Source organism: Carassius gibelio, chromosome A12, assembly GCF_023724105.1.
Source record: "Carassius gibelio isolate Cgi1373 ecotype wild population from Czech Republic chromosome A12, carGib1.2-hapl.c, whole genome shotgun sequence".
In the NCBI taxonomy this organism is placed as follows: domain Eukaryota; kingdom Metazoa; phylum Chordata; class Actinopteri; order Cypriniformes; family Cyprinidae; genus Carassius; species Carassius gibelio.
In genome coordinates, this window is record NC_068382.1 from 13,233,434 (window position 1) to 13,245,881 (window position 12,448).

General features: G+C 36.4%; 2 protein-coding genes across 15 annotated transcripts in view; both read left to right on the plus strand.

Annotated features, from left to right (window-relative positions):
* The first annotated feature begins 357 nt into the window (after nucleotides 1-357).
* st6galnac1.2 (ST6 (alpha-N-acetyl-neuraminyl-2,3-beta-galactosyl-1,3)-N-acetylgalactosaminide alpha-2,6-sialyltransferase 1, tandem duplicate 2) lies at nucleotides 358-5,987 on the plus strand. Its single transcript, XM_052611336.1, has 9 exons — nucleotides 358-663; nucleotides 818-1,046; nucleotides 1,850-2,012; nucleotides 2,104-2,272; nucleotides 3,387-3,525; nucleotides 3,608-3,711; nucleotides 4,887-4,970; nucleotides 5,525-5,624; nucleotides 5,786-5,987. The coding sequence occupies exons 1-9, from the start codon at nucleotides 560-562 to the stop codon at nucleotides 5,966-5,968; spliced, it is 1,275 nt and encodes a 424-aa protein (XP_052467296.1). The 5' UTR covers nucleotides 358-559; the 3' UTR covers nucleotides 5,969-5,987.
* A 731-nt stretch (nucleotides 5,988-6,718) lies between these two features.
* LOC128025199 (caskin-2-like) overlaps nucleotides 6,719-12,448 on the plus strand; it is a 102,317-nt gene continuing 96,587 nt past the window's right edge. For 9 of the 14 annotated variants that reach the window (XM_052611294.1, XM_052611295.1, XM_052611297.1 and 6 more), the window contains exons 1-2: nucleotides 6,781-6,926; nucleotides 7,288-7,621. In XM_052611294.1, coding sequence (XP_052467254.1) covers nucleotides 7,528-7,621 — 94 coding nt within the window. In that variant the 5' untranslated portion in view covers nucleotides 6,781-6,926; nucleotides 7,288-7,527. Of the gene's footprint in view, nucleotides 6,927-7,287; nucleotides 7,622-12,448 lie in introns of all 14 variants that reach the window. The other 5 variants (XM_052611309.1, XM_052611300.1, XM_052611308.1 and 2 more) reach the window with 3 other exon arrangements.

Genomic DNA, 12,448 nt, shown 5'->3' on the forward strand with positions numbered 1-12,448 from the left:
AAAACAGGCACATTTGAGCTTCTGTTTACCATATTTAAAATGTATAACATAAAATACAAATGTACTTGTTAAGATGAAATAAAATGGTAAGGAGTAAAATGTAAAAAAAAAAAAATATCCAGAAATGTAATAAAGTAAAAGGACAAGTAACCAGTTTAAATTGTACTTGCATACAGTACAAATCCCTCCAAATAATACTTAAGTAATCAAGTAAAATGACTAGTATTTTACACCTGCACACACGAGTGTTTTTTTTAACTTACGCAGCGCTCCATATAAGGAAAATTAGGTGGAGAAAAAATTGTGCACAAACCTCATTGGCTCTCGCCTCAATCGCATATTTTAATATGCAAACTTAAACGCGGAGAACGAGGCAGTGTTAAAACGGTGCGCTTCGCTTTGAAGATAAATAATATAATATACCAAACGTAAGTTTCTTAATAAAAAAAAAAAAAAAAAAAAAAAAAAAAAGCCCCGTGTGCGTCCATGTAGGCAGTTCACTTCAAGTCATCGGTAATTGGCCTAATCAAGCTCTAATCTCACAGCTGCGCATGCGAAGATGATTCTTCTGAGGATATTCTTGGCGATATCTTTTATAACTTTACTTCTGTTTATTTTTGTAACATTTTACAATGGAAATTACACTTCAAATGCACTCTCGCGGTAAGAAACACAAACGTGTATAATTATAACAGGCTAGAATGAGAGCTACGCAATTGCAGTTAGTTTGTTCAAGTGTTTGCTTCTATCAAAATGTTTACGTCAGGTAAAACAATAACAGAAAAGAGTCTAATAACTCTGCTGCCCTTCTCCTAAGACAATATGATTCCATGTGTATGGAGGAAGACAGTGTCGCAGGTTCTTTGCTGAGAGTTGAGGAGCCTGACCCAGCCAACAGTTCACCTGTGACTAACACAACGATGAGCCCTGACCGTCTTGGGACTCAGTTAACGCCTGTGGCCCCTATGTACGAGCACAACTTTACTGCTCTGCCCCAGTGGACATTTGATGATATATATCGTTTGGATCCACAGTTTAAACTGAGTGTAAGTGTGATGGATAACAACAACAACAACAACTAGAGTAAAGTTTGTGGACACCCTGTTAATGTGGCTGACATGACTGATGCAACCCTGCTGAAAAAAAACCCCCATCTTAACATATATAATTTGTTTTCGTTCTGTAAGCATGGATATAATTAATAATAGATAAAAGCAAACGTGACCACCTTTTTTTAGATTAAAATAAAGCCTACCGCATCATGATATGAAATTTTAAGGCCTCTAACTTAGTGCTCAACATGATCCAAAATAGGCTGAAAAACATTATCTACTACATGCCTTGTCTTCTGAATGATAGCTCCCATCTTTTGGAAGTAAAAGGCCTTTTAGTGTACTTATAAAAATGTTCATCTTCAGGTTTTGGTACATGTCTTTTTGCTGCCAAATCTTTAATGTTTTTTACCAAAAAACTTTTCCTTCGTTAGTAATATCTTAAAATGAACATTTACTGTACTGAGGCTACTTGGGTTTACTTGATTTCTATTTCTCCATACATCCACCCCCAATTAAATAATTGCAATTAAACAAGAATCTCTTATTTGTTCATTCTCTTTCATTTTCTTATTTAAATGACAAAACTACACAGACAATATTTACAATATTTGACTGATCATCGTAATTGTGTTCAATTGTAAATAGGAGATGTTTATTTTGATGGCTGTGACAATGCATGAGCCATAGAAGCCTGATAATATGATACAAAGCATAAAACACATATACAACTTTTCAGACTATTTTTCATTTATCAAGCTTTACAGGGTTAAAGCCATTACCAATATGTTTTTCAGGAATGCATGGTGTCCTTGCGAAATTCCTCTAATCCTGTGTATAAAGAGAAGTTTATTCCAAACATTCAGCTGTTTTTACAAAGTGATCATGTCAACATGAGTGAGTGGAACCGGCTTTATCACTTCAACAATCCCTTTGGCTTTATGGGATTTAATTATACAGGTTTGTTTAATCAGAAAGCATAAATGTGATAATTTAGATGGTTTATTAAGACATGGTTCTAGAATAATGCACTGTTTTCTCCTTTTCATAGCCATAAAAGCAGCTGTTGACACCATCCCTAAACTTGCATCTACCCAGTTACTACAAGTACCCAAAAGAGCGAAGGATGGCTGTATTCGCTGTGCTGTTGTTGGGGCTTCCGGTATTCTCAATGGCTCCAAGCTAGGAAAGGAGATTGACTCTTCTGATTATGTTTTCAGGTAAACTGAACAACTTGTTTAGCATATTACAGTAGATCAGTCACAGTCTATTAAGTGTAAAACAGAATACCTTGTCAGAACTTTAACCTCTTAAAGGGATAGTTCATCTAAAAATTAAAATGTCCCCCCATGATTTATTCATCCTCAAGCCTTCCTTGGATGTTTATGACTTTCCTCTTCCAGATAAATACAATTGGAGTTAGACTGGTTAGAGTAGACTGGTTTTTCTTTGCTATAAACAAAACTTTATTCTTGCGAGACTTCGGGTGACCATATTCGGCGTTCATACGGGACACATCCCAGCCAGTATTTTAATATTGCCTAAAATATCCAGGTTTTGGCTATTTGCACTGTGTAGGTTGATCGTTGTGTAACATTCATGAGAACTATAAAGAGCAGAGCCGGCGGCTCCTTATGCTTTCGAATCGCTTTCACGTGTTTGTTCTTTGTTTGACTTGAAGCATTGTGGCGCACTTTGTTTTTGTTTATTTTGGATTGTGCGCAGCGATGCTTCAAGTCAATTGAACGAACAAACACGTGCGCATATTTGCATCGCTTTGATCGTTCCCTCTAGATCTCACCTTCTCACAAACAGCCCCACGATTGGTCGATTATGTACAATACCTGCATGTTATTGGTCAAACTGCTCTGGATGTTTTAGGCATTATTAAAATCCTGGCTGGGACGTGTCCCGTATGAACGGCGCATGTGGTCACCCTAGCAAGACTAGCATATTATCACCAGATCTACACTACGCCTACTTTTTCGCTGGAACTTGTTAACACGCCTACAACAGTCAGCAGAAGCTAGAGATTACTGTTTTTCTTACACAAACGCATCTATCCATTTCAGAAGGTCTTTATTACACCCTCTCACCCCCCGAGCACATTTTATGATGGACGGATGGAATATTTTTGGGCTTCAAAATCTTGACCACCCATTCACTGCCATTATAAAGCTTGGAAGGGCCAGGATATTTTAAAATAACTCAGACTGCATTCGTCTGAAAGAAGAAAGTCATAAACACCTAGAATGGCTTGAGGTAGAGTAAATCATGCAGTGATTTTAATCTTGGGGTGAACTATTCCTTTAATCACTTGTTTGTTTCTGCTAGGGTGAATGCAGCCATTATAGCAGGACACGAGGAGGATGTTGGGACAAGGACGTCCGTTTATGTGCACACAGCACATTCCTTAATCCAGTCCCTCATGATACACAAAAAGAGAGGTTTCAAACAGATTCCTACTGACAAGGTGTGTCTTAACAATCACTTGTTCTTATACGTGAGGTGCTTTGGCTGAACCTCTCATACTTTTTTGTCTTTTTTTGAGAAAGGACATTAAATATGTTCTAATCCCTGAGGGTCCAAGAGACTACAACTTTCTTGAGTCCCTTATGAAGAACAGAAAAATACCATCAGGAGCATATCGTGGACGAACGTAAGACATTCTAACAGAAAATAAATTATCAAACAGTATTTGTTAGCATAAACCAGTAGTGCAAAATATACAGGCCAGGGTCATCCTTAGCTGATGCGGGGCATGGTGCAAGATAGGGAGCGGGGTCCCCCTTGGTCCATTGACAGTGACAGTTCCCCATTGGTCTGTTCATGGGGCCTGGTGTGGCAGCAGCAGTTGCACCCGCCTAAGGACGGCCCTGATATAGCCCGCCTTATCATGCCATACGGCCCCGCAGGCCAAGAAACTGAAATCTAATGCAGTTGCCAAATTAACCACACGGAGTTGCAGTTAATGAAATCTACATCAAATGACATAAACCATGTGAAAACAAAATATTTAAAGTGAAATTTAATTACTGTATTTTCCAGACTATAAGTCAAACTTTATTTTATAGTTTGGCTGGTGCTGCGATTTATAGTCAGGTGCGACTTATTTATCAAAATTAATTCGTCATGAACCAAGAGAAATGAACCAAGAAAAAACATTACCGTCTACAGCCACGAGAGGGCGCTCTATGCTGCATGAATACATCCTGACATGATGGTTGGGACGTGGAAATGCTCTGGTGTAGTAGCCATGACGTGATGAGATTTTGTTGTCGCAGACATGTTGTCTGAGGGCAATGGTGTAGTAGGTACTGGAAAATTGTGGGGTTCCTCATCCATAGTCCCCACAGTAAATGAGGAACCACTCAGCAGAAGGGAATGGCCTATGGATTTTGCCAGGGAATTCATTTAACCCATTATGAAATGTCTTTTAATGCCAAATCATTCAAATTAACTAGGTGACACAGTCCACACAATTCCTCCATGTAGTCCTCTGAGCATCAATCCACTTAATGTTTTTTTTTTTTTTTGTTCATTCCATTTCATAAATCTCTTTTTGAGATTTCAAACACGGGTGGTTCCAGCCTGAGCTATTTAAAGTCTCCGTTCTCTAACTGCACCTTCTAGGCTTGTCTGATTTGATATTCTGTCCAATGTGGCCACCGACCCCAGATGAGTTCCCCACCCCTGTCATAAACCAAAACTGAGAGCGATTGGTATTTTTCATTCAAGTATCTGCCTTCTGTTTGTTTGGCTGTTGTGGTTTAAATATGACCTTTATATATGAAATATTGTTCAATGATTTATTATTCTTTTTTTATTTTGAAGGCCAAGGAATTATTACAGTGGGCATTTTAATGAAAGTTCTTACTACATACTCCATCCAGACTTTCTCAGATATGTGCGTAACAGGTAAGAGAAATTTCCATACATGTGCACTTATTAGTTAAGTTGCCACATACTACACCTAGTTCATCACGTCATCACATGTTTTCTCTTAGTAGCAGCTCATCATATTTGAGCACACACAGCCAAATACTGTACATAGTAGTCTATATTATTGTCACCATCCTTCTGTCTCGAGAGACAATTGAGTATCTGTGCCCAGGTCTGTCTGCTGGCTGCTTCTGTGGGCACTGACTCTGCTCTCTGAATGAATATATATATATATGTATGTATGTATGTATGTATGTGTGTGTGTGTGTGTGTGTGTGTGTGTGTGTGTGTGTGTGTGTGTGTGTGTGTGTGTGTGTGTGTGTGTGTGTGTATGTATGTATGTATGTATGTATGTATGTATATATATATATATATATATATATATATATATATATATATATATATATATATATATATATATATATATATATATATATAATTCTAATTAAAATTTAGATGAATGAAAATCTACATATGAAGTTATCCGTTCATTATTTGTTAATGGCTATGTCTTACACTATTCATTTTAGGTTTCTTATGGGAAGACAATTAAAAACAAAAAGATGGGGGATCTACAGACCCACTAATGGAGCATTTACTCTTCTGCTGGCCATGCACACATGTGACATTGTAAGTGCTATTGTAATACTACTACTACAGTACTACTACTAATTATTACTATTTGCCAGCATTTCTTCAAGTCTGGTTGTTCATTTCAAAGCCTGGTTTATTTGAACCAGCCCCTGAGTTTGTTTTATAGTAATATCATGTTTTTTTCTGTTCTCGTGTAGGTGAGAGTGTATGGTTTTAGCACCGCTGACCATCGGAAATATCCAAACTACTACTATGACCAAAAACACACTAAACTAGTGTTTATAGCTAATCATGATTATCGTTTGGAGATGAAAACCTGGAAGGAATTTCACGATCACAAATTTATCTGGATGTATTTTGGAAATCTGATCTCTAAATAAATCTGTTTATCACAGGAAATTCACAGGAAATTTCCCCAACAATTGCTAGCCAAAGAATGTGGTTGAGTCAGTGATTTATTTTATTTTTTTCACAATCAGAAAGTGTAATTTGTATGAAAATATATATATATATATATATATATATATATATATATATATATATATATATATATATATATATATATATATATATATATATATAACTTTTTGTATTGTTAGTTGTGTATTTATATTCTGGACTAAACATTATTGCATTGCAACTCTAGAGGAGTCTTATATAAGATGATATTTTTTGGAAGACAAGTATTAGTTTGCACAGTGATATTATCGGTGTCTCTCCTTTAAGAAATTATTTCTTATTATTATAACATTAAAAAACACAATCAGCCGATGCCAAAATAACTTAATGGCTGCTGGTGAACTCTCAGGACATTATAGCGTCCAGACACCAGATGTCGCACTAACTTTAGAAACTACAACGACTTCACATGGTAGTTCCCATTTCCTTGACTATGTAGCTGAAATTACAATCAACGAATACAAAGCCCTGATTTATTTATTTTCCTGATTAACACTTATGATATAAATGCAAACCGAAATACAACATGAAATTATATCAAAATATTTGGAACAATACATTCAGCAATTTGAACATACAGAGTATTTAAAAGTTGTAATACTTTTTTTTTTTATACTTTTTTTCTGGAATATTTAAGATCTTTAATTGATCTTCACAGCGCACCTTTAAGGAAGAGAGAGCACCAGGGAGGCGCGTGACAGATCCGCGCGCGCTCACGCACCGGCCACTTGTGTTGTCAAACACGTTCAGTAATGGCATTGCTCTTTTGCGATTTCCTGAACAGAATACGAAAACTTAAACGGGATTATGCTTCTTGAACTTCGTCTATTTCGTGGAATAAGTGGTTTTAAGCGCTTATATCGACCGGGCTACGCATTGGTGAGTATACATGCGATCCTACAGCTCTACACGACAAGTGCATTTCTTCTTTACTATTTGATTAAATTAAACCTACCGCTCAGGAAAGTTGTCATTAATGCATAGGTTTAAATTCAACGTCTTATTAACCGTACTCTCCTTAATGTACTGTACTTTAACAACGAAACAATCACAAAAGCGCACTTAGGTTTCTTGGAAGTGATTGGTTGCTTGTTTATTGTAAATAAGAAACAGATTCAAGACGTCATAAACCGTTTTCTTATAACCACAACAAAAGTTGCTTTTTCTGTACAAGTATTATGTTAAAGTGTAAATGACTGTATAGAACCATGATAATACATCATGTCTGTTTTCCCCATAGGTTTCCCTGTGATGTTTCTGGCTGTAAGGATGGCTTACATTCAGTATATTCCCGCTGCTCAGAAACATTCATCTACTTTATGTAGCATAGGACCTTAAAAGCAACCCGAATTTTTTTTTTTTAAATAAAGATCATATGTGTAAAAAACGATAAGGTAAACCAAAAGCCAAGTCCAAAGTTTCACGACCAGAGAAGATCATGACATTGTAAATCCACTTTTCTGGAAGCTGGACAAGAGCCATGGGCAAGGAGCAGGACCTTCTTCTGGCTGTGAAGAATGGAGACCTTCCTTCAGCTCATAAACTTCTGGCCAAGATCAAGACCAACAGAAATAGTAAGTAGACTGCTTTTTAAACATTTTTCTTTTGGCAGCTGTTGTTGTGTGTTTATGGCTATAGTTTACAGTATAGTAACGTTTTAGTAATTGTCTGTACAATCATTGTCTGTACTGAGTCAATAGATTATCAGACACTGATCAGATTATACATTAATTATTAAATCTCTTTTAAAATGTTCCATTTCACATTTAAAATATTTTAAATGAGCTAATCTGCATCCTGATACCCTGTATGCTCATTCTAGCAAATTCTGTTGTTGTCATAGATTACACTTTAGCTGAAGAATTAATTTTCAAGCTCATGAGTTGTTGCTTTGACTTGCCTAGCTGTTGCTGTGTCTAATATTAATATTAACCATCAGGGACTCATTTATTTAACATATGAGATGCAATGGCAGTAGCACTGGATTAATTGCTGAATCAACCCTGTGTGACACCAAACAACAGCTGCATCCAAACTGAACATGAAAAGCCCATTAGCATCTCTTCACCATTCCAGTAATGTATTCACTTAATGTAAACAATAGATGTAAATAGTTTCCTTCAGCCATCAACTGCAGTTAGACTGGTGCAGTAAAGCCTTTTTTGGGGGATTAAATTCAGTAGTCTGTCTGCTCACTAGGGGTCAAGGATTGGTTATTTGGTGCAGTGCACCTGCAGAGGTTGCTTTCAGGACAGTCTGCATGTCTTCTTCAAGCAGATTGGGACTGCTTTGGCTAGAGGCCAAACAGGGTGAGTTCCTGTCAGGTCAGACAGTCAGCAAACTCCCCTGTGTGTCTGAAGGGTTATAGTCAGTCCAATTATGGTCATATTCTGCTACAGGATATTGATGTCCGTGTGAAATCCTTGCATATTAGTAATTTGTTGTATTCCTTGCCACTCTAAATGCAATATGGATATTAAGCACATCAAAGATTTCTCAAAGAAGTGCCTTGGAGATTTTTGGGACTGGGTTGGGTTTTACCAAACAAGGCAACATCAAGAAGTTCTCAGTAAGTGAAGTTCTCATGCAGAAGTGCCTCATTTAATTTATTTGTAACCTTGTTATTTTTGTTGCAATGAACCAAATCAGATCTTTTCTTTTGCATACATCTGAGTGAAATAGATTATCAGAAATAATGTAGAGAGGGGTTCTGTGCATTGCAAGTTGATTGGATGCAGTCACATCTGAATGCGAGCTTGAGGTTGAATTTAATGACGTGGTTTAAGAGGACTAAATGATTGGAGAAGTCCAGCATACAAAAATCAATAGAGTGAGTTTTTTTTACTGTTTCTCGTATTTACACAACTTGAACATTAAAATCTTACATTCTTAACAGCCTCTTTTCATTTAGCCAAAATCTGGAGTATGGTGTTCATCTCCACCCCCACCTGTCTTGTTACAAATCAGGGATAACCCATATGGCAAACTGACAGATTAACTTTAAAGAGAGCTGGATTTCAACACACCGTTTACAGTTCCTTAACAATGTCAGGCAGCTTTGCTTTCACTCGCTTGTGTTCCCTAAGAATGTAGTAGCCCTGTAAATTATTGAGGTAAAAACGGCAGTGAGACATGAGCTGACTGAAAGCCAGTGAGTTTTTCCACCCAGAGCATGTTTTACACAAGCATGTACATGTTTTAATACTCTCTCCTCTTGTTCATGACAGATGGGTCAGGCTACTCAGGACTGTTTTGGAATCTGCTCAGTGAGTTAATCCATGAGCGATGCTGTCAGTCATCGCTAGATCTAGCATAAACTGTGGAAGACAACCGTTCCTTCAACTTAAAGAACAAGTCCTGCATCTTACAGTCAGCTTTTAAATATTCATCGAAACTAGAGATTAATTAAAGGATGGACCGTATTATTCCCATTATGTGAGAGCTCGCATTCATTTTCTATTTTTAGCATAATTAGTCTAAAATATAAAAGGCTACTGTAGAAAACACAAACAGCGCAGATCAGAAGACGTGAACAACATCTCACATCTGGGTCCTCGCATTTATCTCACTGTTAGAAATTACTACATGTGAATGCATTCTTCTGCCTTTGATTTAATAGTCTAAAAGTGATTGCTGACCTAGAGAGGATTTTATTTTCCCCAAAAATGCTAATATTATCACATTGGACTAAAACTTACTAACTTTGCTCACACAGGGTATAACAACTTCCTATGGCTGTGTACAATGTTTAAAAAAGAAATACAAAACCTGATTTAATTGAAAGAAACAATGATTTAATTTAAGATTAGGTGATTAATATTGCATAATTAGAAATTTACAAGCAGTTTTTAAAAGGCTGGTCAGGAACCAGGAACCCAAATTAGGTAAAGGGGGTTTTCTTAATCCCTTGTTTTGCCTCATTTCCACACTGTGCCTAAACCAGGCGATACGGCAAAGTGACCAGCGATTTAAAGGATAGCTCATGTAACTGGAGTGTGGCAGTTTGGTGATCATTTGGTTTCTGGTTTTGTGGTGATGCACTGTGAAATGTCATTGGTCCAAATCCCAGTCCACATAGCTGTGCATTTAAATATCAAATATATTCTGCCGCTTATTGTGCCATGAAGAGATTTTGCTTTCGGCAAAGAGAGACAGACTACTTGTTGGAAACAGTGTTGCTTCTGTTTATTATATGGTGTCAGAAAGCGATCGTTTGTAGCTATAATAAATATGGCTGTGATTTAGTGTAGTTTCTTTTCAGCTTCGATTTGTTTTACCTTCTCGGTGGTTTCATTTCTGGTTTCTTTAATAATTTAAAGTGAATCTCTACAGGCTTCCCAACACTTTCATTTCATGATTGACTTGTAATGGGTTCTGTGCAAGTAATTTGGAAGCAAGAAATCGCAACTTTGTATAATAATCAGAGGGAATAATCAGGCATTTCAGAATACAAATATTTCAATAAATAGTACTGCTATTAATATAATTTGCTTTAATATAGTGATTACTTTAGCCTGGATTATATTTGACCTCTGTGACCCAAATATTTTGTATTGTAAATCTGAATAAGGACGTACATTGACATAATCTTTGTTACCATTGAACTTCAGCTCATTCAGAACAGATTATTATTATATTTTTGAACAAAACATTGCTAGCCTGGTTAGTTCCCATAAATTAGCATTTTCACAAAAATTATTAATTGAAGTTTCCATGATAAAATGTCATGTTTGGAGAAATGGTCTGTCTTTATGAACAGAATAGCAACGTAAATTTAAGATGAATGCAAGCTGACTGGTTCACAGCGGATCAGCACCATAACAACTTTACAAAGACGGGCGACGAAAATAGACTATGCAAGAGATATGAGATCAGAACATCATGTCTGCATTCGTTGTAATGATTTTATCTTCCTCCAAGTGAGTGACTAGGATCAGTCTGTAAAGTTTTATCTTAAATACCTTCTGTGTAACGTCCTCATTCATGATTGGGTAAAGATTATCATTTTGAGAAGGAATAGAAAGATAACCATCATGGATATGCATGAAGTCTTGTTAGACTGAGTGTAGTTAAACAGGACAGAAATTAAGAATATGAAATTTAAGAGAAAATGTATTTAATTAAAAAAAAATTGTTTGACATTTTAATGCTCCATTTCATTCAAGTGGCAGAAGGATGAGGGAAAATTTGTATGTATAAACCCGATTCCAAAAAATTTGGGACATTGTACAAATTTTGAGTAAACAAAACCATGGAATAATTTACAAATCTCATACATTTATATTTTATTCACAATACAATATAGATAACATATCAAATGTTGAATGTGAGACATTTTGAAATTTTATGCCAAATATTGGCTCATTTTGGATTTCATGAGAGATACACATTCCAAAAAAGTTGGGACAGGTAAAAAATTGAAGTTCTTTTTTGAAAACTGGGATGCCATGTCATCCGGATTATCAGTGCTCAGTTCAGAAGCCTGCATCTCTGATGGTATGGGGTTGCATAAGTGCGTGTGGCAAGGGCAGCTTACAGATCTGGAAAGACACCATCAATTCTGAAAGGTATATCCAAGTTCTAGAACAACATATGCTCCCATCCAGACGTCGTCTCTTTCAGGGAAAAGCTTGCATTTTCCAACATGACAATGCCAGACCACATACTGCATCAATTACAACATCATGGCTGAGTAGAAGAAGGATCCGGGTACTGAAATGGCCAGCCTACAGCCCAGATCTTTCACCCATAGAAAACATTTGGTGCATCATAAAGAGGAAGATGAGACAAAGAAGACCTAAGACATTTGAGCAACTAGAAGCATGTATTAGACAAGAATGGGACAACATTCCTATTCCTAAACTTGAGCAACTTGTCTCTCAGTGCCCAGACCTTTGCAGACTGTTATAAAAAGAAGAAGGGATGCCACACAGTGGTAAACATGGCCTAGTCCTAACATTGTTGATGCCATGAAATATAAAATCAACTTAAATTTCCCTTAAAATTATACATTTTCTCAGTTTAAACATTTGATATGTCATCTATGTTGTATTCTGAATAAAATTTTGAAATTTGAAACTTCCACATCATTGCATTGTTTTTATTCACAATTTGTACAGTGTCCCAACTTATTTGGAATCAGGTTTGTAATAATTCGTATGCATTGATTGTTTATTATGGACATATGCATAGCCCAGTGTGGCCAAGACTTTATTTTGTATTTTGCTGAATTAAAATGTATTAGTTAAACTTTGCCTTTCAGACATAAGTTTGATTGAGTCATTAGCAAGATCATTTATATCATTTTAATTCTACATTCAGTAAGTAATTCACATTTGTGCGCAGTCACGTGGTGCTTGTTGCATAACCAGGTCCTTCGTTTATGTCTGCCCCTCCACTGA